Here is a 27829-nt window from a genome sequence, read left to right as displayed (position 1 = left end):
TGGATATATCACTACACATCTTTCTTGCAATTTTACTAGACTTATTTAGTGAGGAAAATACAATATATAATCGTTCATAAACCATGAAAAAGGCAGCTTCAAATTTCTCCACTTACTACAATGAATATGATATTTACACATGAGAACAATCGTATTAACCAAATCAGATAGGGATGAGTCTACATGATCCATATAAAAGAGAATGTGTGATAAGTCAAACATCAGGATGTCATCAATCTTAAATGACAGCCAATTATGTAAATCAGACCAGAAGCTTTTGCCCATAGGACATACAAAGAACAAGTGTTCCAGAGTCTCATCAGCTGCCTCACAAAATACACAGGGATCTACTTCAAATTTAAACCTCTTTCTAAGAAAGTCAGCAACCGGATATATTTTATAAATTATTTTAAAGTGAGTCTCTTTGACTTTAGGGGAAATGGGCCATTTGATGAATTTGAAATGTGGTTTATCTATGGACAAGGCATTCATATTTGGAACTTGTACACACAATCCTCTAATAATCCAAACACGTTCTAGATTTCAAAAATCATTAATACATTTATTACATTTACTGTAATGCAAATTACATTAATTACTAGATTTTGTAAGGTTGGTGAAAGTCTTATTCTCACATACATCAATGTGTTTTGGATTAACTGTAATAACGGTATTGCTTCACACATCATATTATATTCTCTATAAGTGCGGTTAAGATTATACTTGAGCAAAAAGGCAATATGTTCCAAGAAGTTTCTAATAAATCATTCACAAACACAAGACACATCTCATACCAATCACTTTTAAACAACGATTTCTTATTAATTGTAATGACCCTGTTATATAGGGTCCATAGGGTGGATCCATGGGAAAAAAGTTGTGGGTAAATATAATTTTACAGTATTGGAGAAGTGGTTTCTGGAAGTTTGATAATTTAATAGGAATCTTAGTTACCTCAAAATCACATTTTAAAAGAAATTCAAACCCACCTAACCCTAAATAGAGATCTAGGCATGTGAAATCACAGAGTAAGGTTGTGAGAAGTATGATTTCAACCATTTACCCTTAAATGCCCCAAACATTGATTCCAAGGCGTTGATGCCACCCTTATCATTCTCTTTCACTAACTGTGATATCCTAATATAATGGGTTTTATTTTTCCAAAGGAGGGAACTGGGAAGATTGGGAATCGGATGATGGCAGACAGTAAAGAGGTTATGGTTTCTTTCTAAATTCCTCAATTTCTGAAAATAGGTGGAAATACAGAACACAGCAAGGTGTTTAGTGAACTTGTTGAGAACGCAGGTCCATCTAACGTTAATGTTGAAGGGAACGTTAGTGTTTCACAAAATGGTAAGTGTAGATGGCAAGATGTCAGATAGTTCCAAGTAGGGCTGCAACAACTAATCGATAAAATCGATAATAATCGATTATGAAAATCGTTGTCAACGAATGTCATTATCGATTAGTTGGTCTGCTTACGTCACAGGGAGCGTTTACTGATGACGTCACTTTCATGACAACAGTCACACGCGAAATGGCAGAGAGTACAAATCAATCGGCGGCAGAAAAAGTGTGCCCCAAGTCATCTAAGGCATGGGAGCATTTTACATTAAATGCAGCAAAGAAGATCGTTACCTGCAAGTTATGCAAAGCTGAGCTTGTGTGGCATGGAAGTACCACAGTGATGCACGAACACATGAAGAGGAAACACGTTGGTGTCACGGATGAAGGTGAAACAGCACGGTAAGCAAAAACTGTATCCTCATTATATGAAGATGTGAAAATGGTATACCCGTAAAACTTCAAATAATAGCCCGGGCTTTTATTTTCCCAAATCGTCGAACTGCACCGGCTTGTATTTGAGACAGGCCTTTTATAATTTAGTTGAGATTTTGTTCATTGAGATGTTGTTCCTAGAGTCTCTAATCTCTAAAAATCTCCAAATGCTCCACGTGAAACTGCGGTCTTCTGACCTTTTACTATCGTGTCAATAGATTTTGATTAATATGCGCGAGGAGAGAGAGCAAGACAGCTCGTGTTGTTTGAAGACGTGAGAGAGCTGCCGCCGGGCTCTCTCTCTCATGGCCTCAGCTCTCTCTGCTCGTTTTAGCCCTGTCAAGTGCAGCAGTCATTCTATTCTACATCAATCACCCGATTAAAAAGGCTTTGTCGGGAAAAAAATGCGTAGCTCTACTACGTTCACAAGCTTGTTTTCAGTCTTTCTATATTTAATTTATCAATATATTCTTATAATTCATAAAAATTAAATGAATTATATATTTGAGATGTTTTTGGTTTATATCTTCACATCTGAACAACATGTCTGTGTAAATTTTTATATAATTCTGATTTTTTTTTTACATTAATCATGGTTGTCAACTTGCCATCAGCAATTATCATTAAAAACAATGCAAATGTTGATTTAAACATAAATTGTTTCTCCTTGCATACTCAAATGCTGTTTTTTTTTTTTTCCAGAAAGAAACAGCTTACCATGAGTGAATTTGTTCAGAGGAGAAATCCCCCATGCACTCCTCAACAAGCAGCCATTGTAACAGATGTCATACTTAGTATGTTGGTAACTGACATGCGGCCAATGGCAATGGTGGAAGATGAAGGATTCAAAAAAATGGTCAGCATACTCAACCCAGGATACATTCTTCCCTCAAGGACCCACTTCACAAAATTAATGGAGAGGAAGTACCAGGAGGCATTCCAAAAAATCAAGAGTGCTATAAACACCACCAACAGCAGAATGGCTTTAACTACTGATATATGGACAAGTGTTGCCACTGAAGCTTACCTTGGCATTACATGCCATTACATTGGGAATGACTGGAAGATGACATCTGTCTGCCTTACCACCATGCCACTCGAAGACAGACATACCTCAACCAACATTGCAGAGTGGTTGGAAGAAGTAGCAGTCAAGTTTGAAATCCCTTTTGAGAAAATTTGTGCCATTGTACATGACAATGGTGCGAACGTTGTGGCTGCTGCAAAATTACTGGAGGAGAAACATGGGTGGACCAGTATACGCTGCATTGGCCACACCTTGCAGTTGGTGATTAATGCTGCATTAAAGAACACAGTCATTCAAAGAGCTGTTGGAGCTGCAAGATGTCTTGTCGAGCATTTCAAAAAAAGTGAGCTAGCCTGCAGCAAGCTGAAAGAAAAACAGAAACAAATGGGCACACCTGACCATAAGCTTGTTCAGGATGTAAGTACAAGATGGAACAGTACATTTTATATGGTTAACAGACTGATTGAACAGAGGTGGCCTGTAACTGCAACTCTATCTGACCCATCCCTCACTCACAGAGGCAAACGCTATCTTGACTTGAAACCAGACCAGTGGAGTCTGCTTGAAGAGCTTTCCACTGCTCTTAAGCCGTTTGAATGTGCCACTGTCTTTATGAGTGGGCAGGAATATATAACAGTCTCTTCGTTGCCTCCACTTGTGAAAGGGCTCTTGAAGTCCACTGAAGGTGCTGCCTACGATACAGCTTCAGTGAAGTCCTTCCAAGTCACAGCAGTTGAGCTGCTTCAAAACAGATGGAAGGAAACACTCTTTGATCAGGTAGATAATCCTGTGATTCTCTCCTCTGCTCTGGACCCAAGGTTCAGAAAACTGAAATTTCTGTCACCTGAGCAAATTATAACAGTTCAAGCTAAACTGCAAACTGAAGCACTTGCAGCAAGAAGGGAGATGGTGCAGCAGCAGCAAATTACCACCTCAACCATAAGAACCGCAGCTGAACCTTCAACATCTTTGATTGACTCACTCCTTGAGTCTGGAGACAGCAGTGAGGAAGAGAGCAGAGAGGAGAAAGCTGAGGAGGACCACAACACTCAAATAAGAAATGAAGTCATGGCTTACTTTGTTGAGAGGCCCCTAGCCAAGGAAGAAAATCCTTTGGATTGGTGGAGAGATAATAAAGATAAATATCCCACTTTGGCAAAATTAGCTAAATCCTACTTGTGTATCCCAAGCACCTCAACACCATCTGAGCGTCTGTTCTCTGCTGCAGGTAACATAGCTTGCAAAAAGAGAGCCAGCCTCAGCCCGGAGCATGTGGACATGCTGACATTTTTGCATTCCAATTCAAAGTTTTGGAATAGTGAATAAGAAACATGTTCGTATGAACAACACTGAACAGTGACAGTTTTCCTCTTCTTCTACATTCTACCTCTGTATAAAACAGTAACATTTGTTTGTTTGTTTATTATTTATAATTTTGATATTTCAACTAAATCTGCTGCTTAATAGTTTATATGAGCACAACTCAATATTTTGTTTTGTTTATTTATATTTTGGATATTTAAGTTTTACTGTTTAAAAACTGGACAAGCTTTTGTGTTTTAAGGTTTAAAATGTCCAAATTAAAGATTATATTAGTAAAACTCAATGTGTGGCTTTTGCACTTTTTAAAGTACACTTTTACACATAAATACACTGATTTAGGGTTTTATTTTGTTACAAAAAAAAATCAAATTGAATTTAAAAAACTTTATCTGATTAATCGAAAAAATAATCGTCCGATTAATCGATTATCAAAATAATCGTTAGTTGCAGCCCTAGTTCCAAGCTTGTTAGTGTGGTACTGGTACTGCAAGGGCCATCCACTACTCATCAGCCTCTACATTAATTATGAAGATGAAATGCAGGCTCCGAGAGGAAGCCAGTCAGGCCCTGGGACCCTTGGCGCTGGGAAAGCGCAGCAGAATATGGCCAGGTTAGGAAATCAAGTGTACATTAAGATTCTTATGAAACGGCTCTCTGAAATGTTTTATTCTGATTTGTCAGTCGCAACATTATAACGACCGATAACGATCGTTGTCAGTAGCAAGGCTTTATAATGACCGCTCATCCGGCCCTTCCATGTTTCTTATCACACTTGGGATGGACGTGCTCTCGTTTTATTCAAACACAGCTAGTGTCATCTTGCCTCTCATATATATATATATATATATATATATTACACGCACAAAACATCTTACAGCTACAAGAAATTGAGGAATTTAGAAAGAAACCATAACCTCTTTACTGCCTGCATCATCCACTTCCAATCGTCCCGCTTTCTGTCTGTCCTCGTCCAACAACAGCCAATCAGGAGATTCGACGAGATGCAGCAAATCAATACAGGATTTGATCAGCAGTCCATAGCAAATAGGAACCAACTTGTGTGCGTAAAGATTTCAGCTGCGCATGTGTGCAGAAAATAACTCTCGCGTGTGCAGAAAATAACTCTCGCGTGTGTTCAGATCGGAGCGCGCGTGTGCAGAAAATAACTCTCGCGTGTGTTCAGATCGGAGCGCGCGTGTGCAGAAAATAACTCTCGCGTGTGTTCAGATCGGAGCGCGCGTGTGCAGAAAATAACTCTCGCGTGTGTTCAGATCGGAGCGCGCGTGTGCAGAAAATAACTCTCGCGTGTGTTCAGATCGGAGCGCGCGTGTGCAGAAAATAACTCTCGCGTGTTTTCAGATCGGAGCGCGCGTGTGCAGAAAATAACTTGCGTCTGTGTTCAGATCGGAGCGCGTGTGTGCGGGCCGTTACATAGTCAACGCGAGTGACGTGAGCGACGCGCTCCCTTTCATAGTCTAAACAGTGGACGCAAGCAGACGCACGTGTCACGGGTGATGCGTGAAATGCAATACACCGCTCCCACAACGGGGTAGTAGAGTCTGGTGATATTAGTAGAGTCGGGTCACGTCATATTCACTTTTTGTGCGCCCTAGTAAACTTGTCACGGGCACTTTTCCAGTCCGTTTTCACCTTATCTACGGTCTTTCCCATCGCGGTTGCAACCTCCCTCCAGGCATTTTCCAACGCTATTTTATTGGAGTGTAATTGCGACGAACTGTCATATAAATGCGGATGTATGCGTATAAGCTTGCATAATTTTTCCTCTTCGCCCGCCATTGTATTCAAATCTTCTTCTGTAAACATAATATACTTGAATTAATGTACAATACTTGCAATGTCGCCCCCACCGACAACGCATAGTATTGCGTGCATCGGTGTGTCGCGTATCAAAAACTAGGACGACACATTTGGCTACGCATCGACGCATAATGGCGGCCGAAGCGTAGCGACACGTAGCCTTTCAGACGCGTACGCGTACCGATGCGTTGACTATGTAAGGTCCCTAACATGCGTGTGTGTTCAGATCGGAGCGCGCGTGTGCAGAAAATAACATGCGTGTGTGTTCAGATCGGAGCGCGCGTGTGCAGAAAATAACTCGTGTGTGTGTGTGCAGATCTGCGAGCGTGTGTGAGACCTATCATGACTCGAGGTTTTGTTATTTCTGCTCGCGAGTTGTTCATTTGTGTGCACAATCATATTTTTTGTTCTGCAGGTTTAAATTTTACGTGCAAACTTTGTCATGGTGCTATCACTGTTGTAATTCACTTGCACGCTGTGTTTATGCGCTTGTGCTGTTTTGTCCAACATTTAACGCTATATAGTTGTCACATTGCTAATGCTTCCGAGATGCTGCTAAGAGAGCAAAATGCAATGTCCAAAGTCCACCACTTGAGGGAAGCGTTCACTGTGAACATGTTTGTGTCCATCCGCCATTTCAGTTATTATTATTATTTTTTTATATATATAATTTCTATGTTAATATGCGCTAGATGGACATCATTGACTATTTGGCCACATCTTGCTACTTTTTCAGCATTTCGTATAGGAGCACTGCATTTATAACTAGGGATACACAGACATTTTTTTGCTGAAAATGGCATAAATGGCTATTTTTGGTTTCTGGCCGAAAGAGGGGAAAAAAAGGCTGAAAATCTTGGCAGAAAGAATTACTTAATAATATTATAACAAACATGGAGAAAAAGAATATGTTGGCATTTAAGTGCACATCGCTGTCTTGGTTATTTGTGCGTTAATGAAGAGTTTTCTTGTGCTCCGATAATATGCATGTTTTTGTTTGTCATAGTAGTTACTGCCAAGCTCCAATATGACATTAAAGAAGCATAAAGGCTTTGAATATAATGCACCAGTCATATTGACAACTTTAAAGTCCATTTGAGTCTTACAGTAATTTAGTGAATCTCAAAGGATGCGTTTAATAAGTGCATATATACTGTATGTATATATCTCTCTCTCTCGTCTGCATGCGCGCATACGGCTCGTGAAGCACTTCTGTTTTTAGTGCAGCTCAAAGTTCTTACTGGAATGTTCTGCCAACATAAAAGGCAGAGAGTTTTAAAGTTGAAGTTTAATTTTGGTGCATCACTGTTTTCATTAACTAAAAATGAGTCTCCTGTTGTTTTTAGTGATCGTTCTGAGGTCACAGTCAGTGCTTGGCTCACATGTGCATTTTCTTGATTTTATTGTACGGTAAGGTTGTCAAAATAAATTTGAGGTGTGAAAAGGGTAATTTCAGAAAATATATTGGTGAATGCTTTAATTTTGTAAAAGATTTTAAATTCAGCAGAGATGTTTTAAATGTGATTCATACATGTACACCCATGACAAGCAAATGTCTTCTCTCTGAAAGACAGATTAGAGCTGTGTGTTCTGTGTTCAGCTGGAGGCGAGTTTGAGTTCTGCTAAGAAGCAGCTGTCAGAAGAAACACTTCTCCGAGTGGATCTGGAGAACCGTTGTCAAAGCCTCATGGAGGATCTGGACTTCAGGAAGAGCATGTATGAGGAGGTCAGTCTCATTCACATCTCACTGAGCATTAGCATATCATAAAATTGTCACTGAAAAGATTACATAAAAAAAAATTTATTGTTAGAATTACAAAACCGCTGGTTAACAGTTCAGATATGTTCTTGAAATTTAGTTGAATTCAAAACAATATCTACTGAATGTTCTATCAATGCAGACAGCAGAAGTTACATGTGCTGTTTTTACTCTGCTGTTAGAATACATAACAGACAACAAACAATACATTATTTGGATATGCACATTATTGTCAAGGTGTAAGGGAGAGGATGATCTGTGTTGACATGCTCTTCTCTACCGCTGAGCCCAGTGAATGTAGATGGACTCCAGTATTGAATTTTCAGGTGTTTTGAGACTCCAGCAGGTGGCAGCACAGAAGCTGCTACAGCACTATTCCCTTCGATATGGATATGTTTGACTATGATGGTTTTGTGTAATTGTTTATTTGTTGAATATGTCAGTTGTCTGATCATGAAATGGGGCTTCATTTGGACTTCAAGTCTTGTATGTTTTGATGTTGACAGGAGATCAAAGACACTCGGCACAGACATGAGACTCGTCTGGTGGAGGTGGACACTGGTCGACAGATGGAGTACGAGTTTAAACTGGCTCAAGCGCTTACTGACATGAGACAACAACACGACCAGCAGGTCAGACTGTACAAGGATGAGATGGAGCAGACATATGTTGCCAAGGTGACTTCACATTCACTACAGCACAATCAACAATAAATATGTTCAAGCAGCACAGTTTGAGATTTTCTGTCAACACTGATCTGCATGTGTGAATACATCTGCATTTCCTCTTTGGCTTCCTGTGAACTCTCGTCTTCACTTCCTCATTGTACAAGTGTCTGCGTATCTCATAATTGTTTCAGTTGGAGAATGTGCGTCTGTCGTCAGAGATGAACAGTTCTTCTGCGAGTATGGCCCGTGAGGAGCTCCGCGAGTCCTCGCTCAGAGTGGAGAATCTCGCCGCACAACTGGCAAACCTGCAGAAAGAGGTATGTAATTTATAGCAGGATGCTCACACACTTTACTACACCGTTACACTGAAGACACTCCATTCCTCTTTTCTGAATGTTGGAACTTTTGTTCATGGAACTTTCATTTTCAGAACTTTTGATTTGATGCATTAATGACATCATAATGTTATAATAATATAATGTGGAATGATCAATCTTGATTTAAACGTCCTTTAGTGCTGTCTGGCAGTCAAAACAGAATCTTGGTTTCAGTTTTACCACAAAACTTTCTTAAAGACCTGTCACAATATTAAGAATGACAACAAATCTCTAACCCAGGGGTGACCAACCCTGCTCCTGGAGAGTTACCTTCCTGCAGAGTTTAGCTCCACACACCTGCCTGTCATTTTCAAGTAATCCTGAAGACCTTGATAAGCTGGTTCAGTTGTGTTTGATTAGGGTTGGATCTAAACTCTGCAGGAAGGTAGTTCTTCAAAAGCAGGGTTGGCTACCCCTGCTCTAACCCATCCAAATGACTACCAACAACTCCTGAATATCAGATACATTTTTCAATGGATCAATGTTTGGAGTTCCTGTCTGCTGCATTTGTGATCACCAAAAAGGGGAATATGATCACTTTTCAAAGCTTATGTTTTACAGCTGAGGCCAATGCTCTAATTTAAGCACTGGATTGCATTCCTCATATGACCACCCAGCTCTTGTAAATGTTTAAATCAAATTGTGGCCCTGAAGACACAGAAGCTGGGTAACTGGCCACTGTGAGATCACAGGAAATGAACAAGCAGACGCTGCTAATAAAGAGGCATGCTCCTCTGTATTTAACATGCTCAACACTAGGGATGCACCGATGTTTCATCTGCCGATATTTATTAGCCAATTATTGTCAGGATGAAAACCATAGGCATATCAGTTATAAGCATGGCAATCAGGATACAGCCTTTACACCCTGGATGTGAATTCATTTTCAATAATTCAATGATCAGAGTCTGCTTCTACTGCGTTTACAACATCAGGGATGTGATTTGTTTTCCATATTAACCCTCTGGGGTCTGAGGGTGTTTTGCGCCCTGGAGAAGTTTTGACATGCCTTGACATTGTGCTTTTTTCAGTTGCTTAAAAACACAATGTCTAAAGTCTGATAACACTGTATTCAGCACAAACTGGGCTACAATAATATATGAGCAACATGTGTGTACATGTTTGTATTTTTGAGAAAATAACGTTTATGCATGGTTTTTTAAGTAATTGAAATAAGGCCATATAACACATAATAAACATTTGTCCACAAGACTTTTGAGAACTGGATCTTGTAGCCTAGAGTTTTTGCTACAAAATGATGTGAAAACCATCCTGATCACTCATTCATACAAAACAATATAGTAATTGAACTTTTGTAAGACACTTTTAGTGTTAGAAAGGTCATATGCGAGGAGGCGTGAACTATCATGAATATTGATTGTAATTCACACATGAGAGACAAAAGACCCCTCCCCTGGTCCTATCAATGAGGAATGTGAGAGAAAGAGAATGAATGTGAGGAGACTTAATGATCAAAATCAAGTTTTAAGTTAAAAGAAGTAATCTGACTCTACATTTTCTTTACATTAAGACTTTACATAATTTTAGACCTACACTACCGTTAAAAGAAGTCTCTTCTGCTCACCAAGACTGCATTTATTTGATCCAAAACACAGTAAAAACTGTGATATTTTGAACTATTTTTACAATTTAAAAGAACAGTTTTCTATTTGAATATATTGTAGAATGCAATTTGTGATCAAAGCTGAATTTTCAGCATCATTACTGCAGTCTTCAGTGTCACATGATACTTCAGAAATCATTAAATATGTCCATATTAGAAAATCAGCATATTCTAAAGTGCATTTTACTCATTTAACCTTAACACATATTTGCAAGCACAAGCTTTGTTGATGATAATGAGGCAGCATAAACACTATTTAAAATATAATCTAAACATTCATATAATTTTATATCATATTTATATCATACAGCATACAATTTAAATACCTGCTTTAGCTGAAGCAGCATTTACATGTAACTAAATCTTGCTTATTAGGACATATTTCAATATTCTGAATCCTGTCTGGAAACAGTCCCACTAGTACAATATGAAAATGTTTATATAAAATAGCATGTCAACTAATTAAAACTCAATGACTTACTCGTCTGAAATTGTATCTGGATCACGTCTCTCTTCAAAATACAAATGTTCATCGGAGTCCCGCTCTTCTTCTGAGGAAAATTGTAACTCTTCGTCACTATCCAGGAGTTTTCTAACTTGTGTATCGTGTTGTCTTTCAAACTTTATTTTTACGGCACAGTCGGGGCCGTTTACCATTTTGATTAAATCGTGTCAGCACATTAGCGTATGAATAGCGCGCTCTGCTGGTGGGAGTGATCACATTAGCTATAATGAGCGGAGCCAGTAAAAAGTAGTGGTGGCGTAGTGGGCTAAAGCACATAACTGTTAATCAGAAGGTTGCTGGTTCGAGCCCCACAGTCACCACCATTGTGTCCTTGAGTAAGGCACTTAACTCCAGGTTGCTCCGGGGGGATTGTCCCTGTAATAAGTGCACTGTAAGTCGCTTTGGATAAAAGCTTCTGCCAAATGCATAAAATGTAAAAAAAAAAAAATTGCAAGAGAATATTTGTTTTAAATTTGAATTGTTTTATTTAAAAGTAGACATTTTAAGCTTTCTTTAGACATATGTTTCATGTTTGTATGATAAGTATTTGCGGAGTTTCAGTTCATTTGTGACGTGTTTCAGAAATATGCTCGTGAACACAGAGACTGCTTACAGCTCACCCTTTTTATTTTCTTTATTTTACAAAAGCACAAGATTTTGTTGTTATTGTGAGTGTACACAAATAAAAGTAGACACTTTATAGTCTCTAATGATGTCTTACACTTATCTGTATACCCAAAAATGGAGAATTTGATGATGTTTCCGCTGTAATGACGAAAAAATCCAGCAGGACGTGCCGGCGTGTCCGTCGACCCCAGAGGGTTAATACTGAATTCCGATATATGCATCTTTGTTGACGTTTTATTGATATTTGCCTTTTTATCATTAGACAAGACAGTTAAAGGTTACAGGGAGCTGTTGAGGAGAGAGAGGGAGAATGAAACCGGTTAACATTATGAGCTCAAACGCATCTGCCATGGCTCTGATATGCAGACTGTTTAAATAAGACTGTGTTGCACACTGGCCTATTATTGTAGAAACACGATGGCACAAAATGAACTGTGATTGCTCATTTACATGTCTCAATCATTTCACACGCTAGCAGGTGATTCTCAGCACCCTCAAGAAACAAATCGGCCAAACGGGAAAATATATATTGAACGATGCAGATAATGAAAAAAGTCAGAATATAGGCCGATTTATCTGCCTCTGCGATTATCAGTCGACCACTACAATATACACATAGTATGAATTTGTAATGTTCTATCGTATACATGTAAAATGTAGTTTTAAATTGCATAAATGTTTTAGAAGTACAAAATTGTATCTCAATCATCATGTTATCCTATTTAGTTATCTTTTTCATCTTCTGTATATATTTTTATTGTTCTATTTATCTTTGTTTCATTGTATGTTTCAATGTCCATGCTTATTACAGAGCAAGACGTAGTCAAGACAACCAGAGACCTCCACCTCTGGGGGGCCGTTCACTCAGAAAAAGATGAATGCGTTCAATGTAAACATGTCTTTGATCGACGTCTGAGTGTTGTGCTGTGTCTTGCTGAATTTTCAGCATCTTGTGCAGCAACGATGCATTTTTTTAGACACGTGTTAATTTAAAAGGAAATTCAAGACCAGTCTTGAAACATTAGTTCTGTTTCATACATTTTTCTGTGCCTGTTTTAGCTCGAGAATGTAAGTGATCATCAGTGCTTGGCACATATTCAAAATGTAAATGTTTATTATAGCATTCGAATGTGCATTTTATATAAAGTTTGACAGATTTTAATTTGACTGCCTTAATTCTCTGTGACACTGTAGTCTAGGTTTAAAAACAAAAAAACTGACAATACACACTTTAAATTAGTGTTTGAAATGACTATATCAATTCTATATTATGTAGTTTTAAAGTGATAGGACAGTTTTTCTTTTAAACATAACTGTTCAATTGCTGGGTTTCCATCCATCCAAAGCAAAGAGAACATTCAGCTGCTCATGACAAGGTGGGCTCTTTCAAAATAATTAGCATGATGTAGGTAAAAGTTGATTTGCATTTCCTTTAGTCTAACTTTTAGAAATGCACTTAATGCAAAACATTTGGATTTGAAATCCAGTTAAAAATATCTAGCCTCAAAACAGAAAAACTATCAATAACTACGTTTCCATCCAAGAATTTGTTGCTTTTCAAAAAGTTTTGGCACATCAAAATAAAGCTGATGGAAATAATATTTTTCCGTTTAACTCCCACAAACTCTGTCGATACTTCAAATGTTGCGAAAAACTAGTTTGGAAACACTTTTTGTTGAGAAAATTGGCATTTACACAAAAATGTAGTGTCACGTGGCAGAGTTTAGCCCAATCTTTAGCCTGTGATATTAATGACAAGGTATACAGCACTGAAAGCCAATTTATTGTATGTGATTATGGATTGATCTTAATGGCATATAGATCAACACTGATTAGATGGAAACATGACACATCCAGGAGGGTAGAAATATCTCGTATCATGCACCTGTCATGGACAAGTGCACGGAGAACAAATGAATGGCCACTCTTTGCGATTTAATTTAATTGCTGTAGACGTCAGTTTATTTATTAAAGTTGCTTTTCCACACCATTCAAAATAATAGATGGCAGTCATGGAATTAGCCCACAATATAAAAAAACATATAATTTCTGAGGACAAAGATGTTTTAAATAAAAAAACAAATACACAATACTAGGAGAAAAACATCAGTGTGTTTTTTTGGAACACTTGCAGCCCAATTCTAAAACATTCTCAAAATTCTCTGTATGAAATTAAATAAATTACCAAATGAAAATATAATTTTGTTAGGCCTATATACTTTTCTTTACACAAACTTAAATTAGCTTTACCCTGTTCTGTGGATGAAAAAAGTCGGCTGAATGACATTCTCAGAATGTTCTAGAAACTATCAGAACAATTTTCCAATGCAGAAATGCACTTTCAGAAAACAAGCTTTTGAACATTGAAATATTTTAAATTTAACCCTCTTTACCTCGGATCGCATTTGCTGAGCTTCTTCAGAAAATGTAAATTGTATTATGACACTAAAATTAATTTCAGATGAAGTTGCTGGACAAATATGCGGGACATAATGCAGTTGTGATGGCGACGCTTTTGATTAGATGGTAGTTCAAAATGGCCTATTGAATATCAATAATGCATCATATATTACACAGCATCAATGTTTCTTTTAATAGCTGTTTGTATATGCGGTCAATAATAGTTCTAAGAAAGATAATCGGAGTCGGAAAGAATCGGTATTGGCAGTTCACACTTGCAAAAAAAATCGGGAAAGAAAATTGCAATCGGTGCATCTCTATGCATCATATATTACACCACATCAATGTTTCTTTAATAATGGATGGTCCTTATACCAAGACTGAAAGTTTACCCACTACTTGGTGCAGGATGCCAGCTTGAACAGGGTCATGGCGATTCGCTTTCTGGTCGGAACCGGTGGCAACCTGCGATAGGCGCAACATCAGGACCAATATTACAGTCCTGTCAGAAGAGCAACTGCTCCATTTTGATTGTAATTCCTTGTCTTTTGATTTGCATTTATTTGTGAAATTAAAATGTCAGTAAGCTGGCTAATTTCAATGAATTGTGTCAATACTCTCCCCATTTGACCAAAACTTCAGGGAAAATAATGAGGGACATCTGGGAGGCAAAAGGTACACCGTTAGCGATAAACATACATTTCTGTATGGAAACGGCTTAATGGCAGATTTCTTTTGCGATAAAACAAAACTTATGCCACAGTGTTTTTTAGGCATGACTTCACCACGCACACAACTGTTTTCGATAAAAGGCCGTTTGAATGGAAGCAGGAAGAAGATGCCAAATTTGCTTTACCTATTTTCACATCGTCGATAACAAAATAGTGCGAAAAGCGGATGGAAACTAGGTTAATGATGTTTTTAATTTCCCCTTAATGAACTGCCGCTCTTCCCAAGGGGAATCTTCTTTCTTTTTTACACTAGTTTTATTTTGTACCTAGCCAGCCATGTTCACCTGAAAGTGAAAGGATGATGCTGGAGAAATCGTCAGCTTTCGGGTCTACTTTATTGAAGTCAATGATTGATCAGTCACAGCAAGACATAACGCAATCATGTACTGACTTAAGGTTATAATGTTCTTCTCTGCAGATATAAAAATCGACCTTTACTACCTTTTTAAGTAGTGAGTCCCAGTCAATTGTTTTTGTCTTCTGTAGAGGACAAATGTTTTTTATTTCTCTAAGACCACATGTAACAGTTAAAATGTATGTATCTGAAAGTAGACACCCTAGGCTTTTTAGAGAATCGGAGTGTTTTGTGGTTGCCATGAAAACTTCCTCTCCTTGGACTTAAACATTTCTGACTTCACAATTCAGCACATTTAATAGAAAGATAAGGGTCTCCACAGGATATTACAAATTGGGGCTTTGTGCAATTTGTCAATGCATTGAAAATATTACCAGAGGAATCCTAAGAGAGAGGACATTGATGCTGAGTCCGTTATGATGTTTATTGAAAATATATATAGACATGTCATTTTTAATGTTTATGTATATTATAACATTGAAATTGACTGATTCACAAGGAAGAGAAAATGTGTGTATACGTCAGATGGAGCAGCATTGGAGATGAGTGATGTAACAGATTTTTAAGCATATCTCTTCACTCTGCAGTGGAGTAGTTCTGGTTAGGGATGCACCGCTCCTATACTGACGTTTTTAAACGGATCGTGTTTCGGTCAGAGCCCAATTCAAATCCGATATTGTGTGTTAGTCTTGTTCGTTACTGTCAAGCTCCAAAAATGACATAAAAGAACCATATAAACACCATTAAAGTAGTTCATAAGACTCGTGCATTTTATTCAAAGCCACTTGAAGACGTGTGATAGCTCTGTGAAAAAACAAAAAGCTGTGTTGAATAATTAAATGGATAAAATGCGCACGCAGCTCCAGCGCATCAGTGAATGGCGCTGCTCTGTTAACACACACTCATGGCTATTTGTAGCTTTCACGCGTGTGCAATATTTGAGCACTACTCCCAAACATCTCAGATTAGGGGTGCGTAATTCTAGCAAAAATTATAATTGTCAATTATTGCTCTTGATATAATGTCGATTTAAAATCTTAAATTACCGTGACCTCACAAAGCAAGCAACTGTGTGGTTCTTCGGAGTAGCAAATTTCATTGGTGGATATGAACTGCACTTCAGTTTCTTTTAAACATTATAACAATATAAAAAGACAATACAATATAATGCCTAAGGCAAATAAAATTTATTGTATATTGATATCTATGGTATAGAATAAATGTAATTATTGCTAAATTAATGCTTAAATGATTAGTCCATGTACAGTAAATAATATGGCATATTCAAACTTATTAACAGCCGATTTAAATCGACCAATTTACTGCATTCAGTAAAAACATTTAGTGGAGAGACGGGACCATTCATCCTGTTAGATCTTCAATGGTGATCTTGTTCATGTAAGATCATCCTTAGATCATTTTTGGCCTCAGTGGTTGCACTTTGGATATTAAAAACATTCATTTGCTTTCAGAATTTGTGCGACTTGTGAAAATGTTAAATCTACCAATACCAGCTGCGTGGCAAATGGGTCTTATTAGAGCAGACATGATAACAATGACGGTGAGTTCTGAAATATGCCATTCATGCCATATTCTTTATGATGGGTACACTTCCAAAACACACTTTGAACAGTTCAGCCGAATGACTTAATTGCTGTTTTGTACAAATCAAATTCACATTGGCCTACTTATTAACATGACAAAACTGTTATTGCATTTTTAATAAATTGTACACCGAATTCGAACAACAGGACAAACACTCCCATTACAATAACTGCGGTCACTCACTGCAGGTTTGAAATCTGCATTTCGAGGTGAGCTCAGTGACGCTCCGCACAATGTTCTGCACTCTCACGAATGCTCTCATTAAAAACAAAGTTGTCTAATCAGCATAATAAATGAATTATTTACACCGCGTCTGTGCCTTGATTAGAACGGGAGCGTTTTAGTTGTCGTGTTGCTCATTTGCAGTGTATTTAACATCTACGTTCAAAGCGAGCGGTGCAATATGCAATGAATCCAAAATAATTACAAAGTGCTTTTCGCTCTTGTTCTACAGCTTTTTTTTCACGTGTCAGGTGATGTTTCTTCTGTATTTATTTCCGTGTGCTGCGCGAACAGAGCTAGAACATAAGGCAAGCATCTGGGCATTCAGATTGTTTAAAGCTTGCGCATTAGGATCAGTTGTCATTACAGATAGGACAGAGGACTAATCGAAGCGGCTCTGATTGGCCATTGCTGTTTCATTGCTCAATGGACCTGTTGGTGATGGGTTAGAATACTCAACCGCTACAAAAACACTTTGTAAATAGAAACCATTGACGCAACAGAAGACTTAAATTGAACGCTGTAATCTTTAGTTTTCACGATTACGTAATGTAGATGCTCAATAGTTCAGTTCATTAATAATATGCATTTAGAACGACACCGGAGGAGCATTTTACCAGAATTTGAACAAGTGAATTAAACTACTGTGAACTTGCCCACAGACAGGACTTCCTGGAGAGTTTAGAATGACAAAATAAAAGTGTGAGGATTTAAAAGTTAAAGGTGCACAATTGAGATATATTTCTATATACTACTATTATAATATATATATATTATGATAATATTTAAGTTGAATGGGCTCCAAAAAATAACTGAATGAAAAGTGAGCTGATATCTTACAACAAACCTTTGAAGTCCAGATACAAGTTGAAAGAGAAAAAAAGGCTAAAATAAAACACTGGTTTCTTTTCTACTGATGACTTACACTGGAATTACTGTTCATGTTGCTGCTACATTATCCAGTATACTTGTTAATAATAACATGTTTCTTAATAATCTATACATTTATATGAAATAATGTGTAGATAAAGGTTTGTGTTTCTTTACATATTAAAGAGTACACCCAATAAATTCCACACAATAATGTAAAGATATTCTAAACAGATTATGCAAAAACCAACACTGGTATCTGATTGGGATTGGCCGATAGATTTCCTATATCTGGTTGGAAGAGAAAAAGTGGATCGGTGCATCCCTAGTTCTGGTAGCATTTTGCTCTTCCTATCACGTCAGAAGTTATATTATGAGCAAGTGGTGATGTGACACTGCAATGTAGACTGCAGCTTACGGTCTGGCAGACGTTCAACAAACTTGCAAGAACACACTTCCTTTACTATGTGAATATCAAGAGTTGGCTCACAGTGTGCCCTCAGTAAACTCAACCTGATGAGAGCATGCTGATTTAACGGAATTACTGTCTGATAGAAAGACAACATTTATTGATTTGATTTGTTTTTATTTATTTAGATTAATTTACTAATTCTCATCCACATGCTCAAGTAAATTTAATGTGTGCATTGTGATAGTGGAACTTGCAGGAGTAATTAGAACTGTGTGCAATACCTGCAAATATTTAAAAACACATGATTTCATTTCATCACAAAGTGCAATTGAGTATCAAATCCCAAATTCATTAGACTTTGAGCTCATTGTCATGGTAGCACAGTTTGAGAAGTTTGGACCTCTTGCTTTAGGTTGAACAACAGTAACTTTTGATATGAGAATACGGTGTGTTTACTGCTTCTGCAGCGGTGTTTTGTCTGTAATGCAAGTTCTTTTCTCTCTTCAGGCTCATAGCTGGCAGGATCGCATAAGTGAACTGGAAGCGGCTCTCACTCATGAGAAAGATTTGAGCCGCAGGTTACTGGCTGAGAAAGAGCGAGAAATTGCTGAGGTCCGAGCAAGAATGCAGCAACAGCTAGACGAGTATGAGCAACTGCTGGATGTGAAACTGGCTCTGGACATGGAGATTAACGCTTACAGGAAACTGCTGGAGGGAGAGGAGGAGAGGTGACACCTTCACCATTCATTTATAATGACAATCTGACCTTTTTAGAGGTGACCTAGAATATAATTAACATCAATATAGAGATCTGTACTTCTCTAATATTTTTGCTTCAGGAAGCAGAATTTTAGACAAAGTGGCGACGAAACACTTTACAGAGAACAATTTCGGTAGTGTTTGGTCGCCACTTTGTCTAAAATTCTGCTTCAGACACTGAAGTTTATTAATTTTACCATGACCATTATGTCCAACAATATGCAAAATTACCGTTTCTGAATGTCTCATTAATTTAGATTGTGTCATGCTCTTGGAAGCCATTAATCGTTTGTTCACGTGACTTTCGAATTGTGAAAAAAGAAATGGCTGTGGTCAATAAACGAGGTGCAGACGGAACACTCATTAGCGATGAGCGGAACTAAAATGTCTCGGGAGATGTCTCAGCTGTTGGCTACACACTGCTACCACCGGACCAACAGTGTAGGGAATAGTAAAAAAAAAAACTTAAGTGACTACAAAACCATCAAGGAAAAGTGGAAGTGGTTCGACCAAATGGACGCTATCTAAACCGGCGAGTAATGGGAGGGAGAGTGCCCTGTTGATCCATTATGGAGGATGGTACGTTTTGTTACATTAACTCTAAATAAAGTGAAGCTTTCAAGCGGAGTATAGTTTAGTTGACCAGCTACTGGATGCTTGCTTCTAAAACAACCAGGCCAATTTAACTGTTACACTGTAAAATCACCATGCAGCAACGTTTTTTTTTTGCAGCACAATGAGCTAGTATCTAACAGCTAGCGGTTGTTTTATCATCTTAAACACGACACAAACTGACCAAAACTTTTTCAACTATGACGATCAGCCTATAATCCCACCCACGATGAGGCTGTACTAAACTGCAGTGGACATGCAACTCAGAAAAGTAAAGCGAGTACAGTTGAGGCGAGTCGAACCGTAACGTTCAATGGAAAAGTGCCAAAAGGTTACACGTTTCTTGGGCTGTTCGCAATTGCATACTTCACTAGTGCTGAAACGATTAGTCGACATTATTGACAACGTTGACAATACAAAGAAAAAATACATTTCCATTTGTCAAATAGTTTGTTCTCATTTAACGTAACTTGAGGTCACATTAAACTGTAATGATGGCGTGTGAGAGCAGCACTGCAGTTCTGATTGATGAGAGAAAGAATTACACAGATCACAGTCCAGATGAACTCTAAACCTTCAAAACAGCTTCAGGTGATGTACATCACAAAGTAAGAGGGAATTATACAAAAATACAAAGTAAATAAATACAGAAGCACTCTCATTGTGAAATACAGCGGAGCTGGAGCTGCCGTTCCACTGAAGCAAAACTTGCATGACAGAGCGTCTTTAACGGAAACACTCACCGTTATATCTTTAATGCAGCCTTTATTAAAGTTCAAATAATAAGGAAGCAGGACATTTAAATAAGTATAAACGCTGAAACGGTCATTTCTCTGTGCGGTCAGCGCTGCTTCTATGAGTCGTGTGAAGTGTCCCGATCTAAGGGAGAGAGATTGAAACTGCACCGACTGATGCACACTCTGTTGCACGCTTGCTTCAGTTGGATTATAACATGATTGCTGAATCATAATACATGTGTATCTTATCTTATGAAGAAAATCTGCGATATGCAGCTCTATTGAGAGTTAAAGATGGGTCGATGTGAACAGAAAGGTGAGAGTCTTTGCCCATTATACACCGCAACTAAATACTTTTTTGATTTGTGTTTGTTTTGGCTTGTTTTCCAATATAAATATCTAAAACACCTTTAAAATATGTTTACTTTAGGAGCTGCAGAAGAAGAATCTGTTGTCTGAGAATGATGAATATAATAAATCTATTATTATATTTAGACTTGCTTTTAGAGAATAGATCTGGAATATAAGTGTGTTTTTGTCTTTACTGCTCTGGCAGATGAATAAACAAGTAAAAAATCGAATTCAATTATGTTCAAGTTTCTCTGAAAGCAAGGTGAAGTTGTTTCTCAAGTAAATGTGTCTTTCTTAAGGACTTTAAAATATGTTTAAATGGAAAACGAGACAAACACTTGATGATAATAGGAATTTCTTTACTGAATTAATCTTAATAAAAGTATTTTTTCCTTTAATTCAGTGAATGTCATTTTGAGGTATTTTTAAAAGATGATTTTGTCTTTATTGTTAGTAATCACGTTTATTAATTGAACCTTTTAAGTCTGGGCACAAGCTGAATAGTCATTTAAGAGCTAATGATTAATCGCAGAATAATCATTCTAATAATCATTAGATTAGTCGATTATCAAAGATAATCATTAGTAATCATTACACAATCACCAGCCCTGTACTTCACAAAATACTTCTCTAATGTCAGACTATAAATAAGAGTAGTATGTCATTATCAAAGTGTTTATTCTGACACCTTCAGTTCTGCAAAAACTCTCACAAATCCTTTTTTTATAACAGTGCTTTGTTTAGGTTATGTTTATCATATACATGTTTTATAAAAATAAAAAATTATTTAAAAATACTGACTCCTTTTTTGTCAATAAAATTAATAAAGACTTCTATTGGACTTTCTTCTTGCACACCCAACAGGCACTGTACCTATTAATCAGCACATAAACCTTTCAAAATGTTTCTAAATATTTTGTCAAATTCATGCATCTGAATTCCACCTCTTATGCAAACATCACGTGATCTTCCGTGACTGGAGTAGGTTCAGCAGAGTACGGTAAGCGCACAGTGTCCGGCTTGATAGCTCCTCCCCAACCGCAAACTGCGAATCTCACTGATTCTCAGTTGAGTAACACTGATCTAGTTTAAGGTTGTTGTTCTCATCAGTCTCACATGTTGATGTTTACTGGTGAATCAAGAGCACACATACACAGACTTATAGTATCATTGTGTGTTGTGTGTCAGGTTGAAGCTGTCTCCCAGTCCTTCGTCTCGTGTGACGGTGTCTCGCGCGTCCTCCAGTCACAGCGTTCGCACCACGCGTGGGAAGAGGAAACGTGTGGATGTGGAGGAATCCGAGGCGAGCAGCAGTATCAGTATCGCTCACTCAGCAGCCGCAACTGGAAACGTCTGTATCGATGAACTTGACGTGGATGGAAAATTCATCCGCTTGTACAACAACTCTGAACAGGTGCAACGCTCATCACCACACAGTCTGTAAGCTCTGACCCAACCAGAGTGAGCTTCCTAGTCACACTCCGTCCTGACGTGAGGGCTGTTCCAAAATGTGGGCAGCAACATGATGCTCTCTTCTAAGACTATTTGTTTTGGACATTTTCTAAGACACCATTTCAAGTATCTGTAGTGGTAAAGGCAATCCCAGAATGCATTTCAACAAGCTTTGTGGAAAAAATCCATCCATCTTGGATTTCATCCATCTTGGTGACAAACTGAAGTGTGAAATATAAATAAAATGTTTGCCAACTTTAATTGTCAATACTTTAAATATTGAATGAAACATTTAAGTATTAGAATATCATTTATTATCTAAATAGTTTATTATTTTAATACAGCAATGTAATATTTTGTAAATATCATTTCATATTTATTTTTTATTATAATAATAATTATATATTTTCCAACCAGGTCTCCTAAGCAACCAAATTGGCCGGTTGCTAGGGAGGGTAGATTCACATGGGGTAACCTCCTCATGGTCACTATAATGTAGTTCTCGCTCTCTGTGGGGTGCGTTGTGAGTTGTGTGTGGATGCCGTGGAGAATAGCGTGAAGCCTCCACACGTGCTAGGTCTCCGCAGTAACGCGCTCAACAAGCCATGTGGTAAAACGCGCAGATTAAATAATGATGATAATTATATATTTTTTGAAGAATTTAATTAATACTTCTAATTATATTTCATATAATATTATTCATTATTGAAGTGTCTAATTAAAATGTACTATTTTGACCAATATTTGTGTGCTGAATTTGTTATATTTTTAAGGCTAACATCAAACTGTTAATTATGACTCGACTAAATTAATTATTAATGAGCTGTCTATATAGGCCGTAGACTGCAAGCTAACTCACTGGGGTTTGGATCAGAGCTAATATGTTAAAGGTATAGTCCACCCTAAAATGCTAATTCATCGTTCAGCACTTTCATCATTTACAAACTCTTATGCCGTCTCGTAAGACTGACTTCTGTGGAACATATAAAGATATTTGATGGAGATTTGATGTGAATGTATCATTACAATACAAGTCAATGGGGTCCAACACTTTCAAGCTCCAAAAAGGACTAAAAGGCATTATAAAGTTAGTCCATGTCTTCTGAATTGATACAGTTTTGGGTGAGAAACAGACCAAAATGGAACTCCATTTTCACTATAAATCTTCAAATCATGAAGCTCAATTACATGTCCTGTAGCACCGTCTAGTGAATGCGTCAAGCACTAGGAAGTGTAATTGCTTGAAATAATGATCACCGAGGAGACTTTTTTTTTGGAGCTTGAAAGGGCTGGAACCCATTAACTTATGTGAATATATTCACATCATATCTCCAAATGTCTTTGTTTTCAGCAGAAGAAAGTCATACGAATTTGAGACTGCAGAATGGTCTAAAAGAGTAAATTATGAGAATTTTCATGTGAACTTTAATAAATATTTATTCACCAGAAAAGAGGTGTTTTAATGTTTGTTTGCTATGAACTACTTTTGCATGCGATTCATTTGAATAAAACGCTACTGTGTGTCTGATTATTTCAGGATCAGCTGATGGCTGGATTTCACCTCATCAGAACTGTCGCTGATGTTTCTGCTACATATAAGTTCACAGCCAAATACGTCCTGAAAGCTGGACATAAAGTTACGGTATGAACCACACATTTCACTGATGTCATCTGCTCTCAGACTGTTAGTCAGTTAAAATAATGGTGGACTTCATCTTTACTTAACCAGGAATGAACAGTCTTTTAGAAGTGTGTTCTTGGCCAGATGAAGACAGTTTCACAAGACATTTGGTGAAAAACTTAATGAATGAATAAAGAGGATGCTTAAGAGACATGCGTGTCTGTGATTCAAATATTGGAGACAATTTCCTAGATGTCTGCTCTCAACAGGGTTCCCAAAGTCATGGAAAGCCTGGAAATACCAGGGAATGGTTGATTTTGTTTTCCTGTTCTGAAATCTGAAGTCTTTGATATGTCTACAGTAAATATATATATGTTCTCTTGGTTAGAGCTTGTGTAGTCTCTACTCAAGCCAATGTGTGATTTTGTGAATCTGTTCTTTCAGTTATTTGTTTGAAATGTTTCAGAAATAGATCCGATTTGATTCATTGGCAATTCAGTCTGAATCAAAATGATCCTTAAAAATCACTTTCAAGATATCTTAAGTCATGGAAATGAATTGGTCCAAAAGGATTAAGCCCTGATTGCAGGTCTGTACAAGTGCCATAAGTTCATCCAGTGGTGGAAGTGTAGACGCCGTTCCATTTAATGTTTCTGGAGCTTTAAATGAAGAGATTTGTTCAGTTTAACATGATGACTTGACCTCCTTTACACACTTAATTGAAGCATTTCACGTAGTCTCTATGTAACTCCTCACCGGTGCTTTTATTGATTGATTTGATCAGATCTGGGCGTGTAATGCGGGTGTGAGCTCCAGTCCTCCCACTGATCTGATCTGGAAGAACCAGAACTTGTGGGGAACCGGAGAGGACATTAAAGTAATTCTCATGAGTCCAGATGGAGAGGTGAGATGCCACCATCACTACAAACACAATTATTTGATTCTACCAAATCTGAAGTAAAGCTTCAGGTCTTCCAGAGAATGTAATAGTCATACCATAACAGCTCACTTACAAATGGACTCTTTCTTTCTTAATACATTGGCCATTGTGAATGATTTATCTGCGTGTTATTCCAGTCTTCCCCACAGAAATGTGTCAACGTAAAAAGGATGTAAATGGCGTTTCATGTTGACTTGAAACGTTCAAGTGTTCTCTGTGTTAGATTGTCCAGCACTACATCTGTTCTGAAGCGTGATTGTTCTTGCAGGAAGTGGCCGTGAGGAGTACAGTGTTTAAGACTGCAGTGGAGGAGGAAGATGAACGGGAAGCTGAAGTCATTAAGGAGCATCTCTTTCACCAGCAGGTCTCACAGATCAGCTTCATCCATTTCAGTTGAATTACGAATGTGTCGATGTGGATAAATGACTTCATGTTTTGCTGTGTGTTTGTGCAGGGTGATCCCCATGCTGCTAAGAGAGGATGTTCTGTCATGTGATCCACACTACAGCCAATCAGAGCTGCCGCTCAACTCCCTGTTTTTCTGAACTGTTTTCTGAGTGAAGATCTTTTCTGTTTGTCCTTTATTTTTAGCTTTTCATTTGAATTTATTGTATCAATTTAAAATTGAATGAACCAAATATTTTTTTCTTTTCCTGTATAAATAAGTTCTCTGAGAGTGAACCCCTTTTATAGACTCATTCACGTCAGGTTTTGTGACTAACTTTTTTTTTAATATCATGTTTCTATTTTATAAGACATTTTTAGGTCTCTTTTATAGACCAGTTTTTATAGTTGGCTAATGGTTTTTAGTGAAAATTACTGTTGCTTGGTAGTTTGGAAATATTAGTGTGATTTTTATTTAAAGAAGCTGTTTGTAAATAATTACATGATCACAGACTGAACCCAAAACATCTCTTCAGCAGTACATGGTGACAGACGGTCCGAGACCTTACAAACGAACATTTACAATATATGGGACGTGATTGTCTCGGTCACATGTGTTAGGAAATATTGCCAATTGTTTGAAGAAGTTACTTTATTGTTAAACCTAATGTTGTGTTTTTTCAGGTGTAATATTGTGGAATGTAAACACCAGCCAAATCTCAAACCGATGTCATTAATACTAAAGAGACGTTTTTGGTCCAAAACGTGTTTCTTTTCACTGTTGTGAATGTCTCCTCCACAGACTTGCACAAGTGCATTGTTCAAGCCATTGAATATGCCAGTGGGCATTGAAAACACTGCCAGCCATTATGATCCTTTAGCTCAGATGGTTTTGAGCCATCGCAGAAAGCTAATAAACCTCATCGAGAGTCAGTACTGTATCTTTTTTTTGTTATTGTAGCGCTTGTTTTTTTTTAATATATATATGATATGGCCTAACATGTCAGTGGATTGCTGAAATGTCACTGTTTTTGTCTGTACTGTCTAACAAACACTAGCCTTATGCATACGTTTGATTATAAATGAACCTCTGATTTTAAGAATTGTGGATTGTCACTCGCATGCTGATTATTTTGCTGCAACAGTTTATATTTGCAATGATCAAATAAAGGATTGATTTAAAAGTGTTTTCATTAAAGACATTTATTTATTCATTGACAACTTTTCCCCAAAATGACTTTTAAATAAGGACTATAAAGGTACAGTAGTGATGGGAGAAACTAAGCTTTCCAAAACTTGCGAAAGTGAATAATTTGCCAAATGCATAAATGTAAACGTATTATGTGAACCAGAGGCATTTATCCAAAGCAACTTACAGTGCACTTATTACAGAGACAATCCCCCCGGAGCAACCTGGAGTTAAGTGCCTTGCTCAAGGACACAGTGGCTGTGGGGATCGAACCAGCAACCTTCTGATTACCAGCTCAGTGCTTTAGCCCACTACGCCACCACTCTCACATAATACCTCAAGACAAATTGTGTTTGTCAAAGTTTTTGTTGTTGCCGTAGCAGTTGCAGAACACTGCCCTCTTAGTCTTCCAAACATACAGATGTACGTCAATTCATTTAGGGGTGTGGTCCTGGTCAAGACAATCTCCTGAACTTCAAACTGAATGTCAGAATGGGAAAGAAAGGTGATTTAAGCAATTTTGAGCGTGGCATGTTTGTTGGTGCCAGACGGGCCGGTCTGAGTATTTCACAATCTGCTCAGTTACTGTGATTTTCACGCACAACCATTTCTAGGGTTTACAAAGAATGGTGTGAAAAGGGAAAAACATCCAGTATGCGGCAGTCCTGTGGGCGAAAATGCCTTGTTGATGCTAGAGGTCAGAGGAGAATGGGCCGACTGATTCAAGCTGATAGAAGAGCAACTTTGCCTGAAATAACCACTCGTTACAACCGAGGTATGCAGCAAAGCATTTGTGAAGCCACAACACGCACAACCTTGAGGCGGATGGGCTACAACAGCAGAAGACCCCACCGGGTACCACTCATCTCCACTACAAATAGGAAAAAGAGGCTACAATTTGCAAGAGCTCACCAAAATTGGACAGTTGAAGACTGGAAAAATGTTGCCTGGTCTGATGACTCTCGATTTCTGTTGAGACATTCAGATGGTAGAGTCAGAATTTGGCGTAAACAGAATGAGAACATGGATCCATCATGCCTTGTTACCACTGTGCAGGCTGGTGGTGGTGGTGTAATGGTGTGGGGGATGTATTCTTGGCACACTTTATTCCCCTTAGTGCCAATTGGGCATCGTTTAAATGCCACAGCCTACCTGAGCATTGTTTCTGACCATGTCCATCCCTTTATGGCCACCATGCACCCATCCTCTGATGGCTACTTCCAGCAGGATAATGCACCATGTCACAAAGCTCGAATCATTTCAAATTGGTTTCTTGAACATGACAATGAGTTCACTGTACTAAAATGGCCCCCACAGTCACCAGATCTCAACCCAATAGAGCATCTTTGGGATGTGGTGGAACGGGAGCTTCGTGCCCTGGATGTGCATCCCACAAATCTCCATCAACTGCAAGATGCTATCCTATCAATATGGGCCAACATTTCTAAAGAATGCTTTCAGCACCTTGTTGAATCAATGCCACGTAGAATTAAGGCAGTTCTGAAGGCGAAAGGGGGTCAAACACAGTATTAGTATGGTGTTCCTAATAATCCTTTAGGTGAGTGTATATGCTGAAACAGAACCAGAGAGATGAATTAATGCAGTGATGGAACAACATGTGGGTGAGTAAATGACCATTTTCATTTTTGGTAAACTATCCCTTGAAGTGGTCCAACCATGTG

General features: G+C 37.9%; 1 protein-coding gene across 1 annotated transcript in view; it reads left to right on the top strand.

The window, feature by feature from the left end:
• LOC127637021 (lamin-B1-like) overlaps window positions 1-26139 on the top strand; it is a 38662-nt gene extending 12523 nt beyond the window's left edge. The window contains exons 3-11 of the mRNA XM_052117864.1: window positions 7548-7673; window positions 8213-8383; window positions 8566-8691; window positions 18610-18830; window positions 21750-21975; window positions 23551-23655; window positions 24419-24538; window positions 24843-24938; window positions 25029-26139. Coding sequence (XP_051973824.1) covers window positions 7548-7673; window positions 8213-8383; window positions 8566-8691; window positions 18610-18830; window positions 21750-21975; window positions 23551-23655; window positions 24419-24538; window positions 24843-24938; window positions 25029-25070 — 1233 coding nt within the window. The 3' untranslated portion in view covers window positions 25071-26139. The remainder of the gene's footprint in view (window positions 1-7547; window positions 7674-8212; window positions 8384-8565; window positions 8692-18609; window positions 18831-21749; window positions 21976-23550; window positions 23656-24418; window positions 24539-24842; window positions 24939-25028) is intronic.
• Window positions 26140-27829: the final 1690 nt, after the last annotated feature.

This window comes from Xyrauchen texanus, chromosome 44 (assembly GCF_025860055.1).
Source record: "Xyrauchen texanus isolate HMW12.3.18 chromosome 44, RBS_HiC_50CHRs, whole genome shotgun sequence".
In the NCBI taxonomy this organism is placed as follows: domain Eukaryota; kingdom Metazoa; phylum Chordata; class Actinopteri; order Cypriniformes; family Catostomidae; genus Xyrauchen; species Xyrauchen texanus.
Note: the sequence above shows the minus strand (reverse complement) of the source record. Positions and strands in the feature narration are given on the sequence as shown.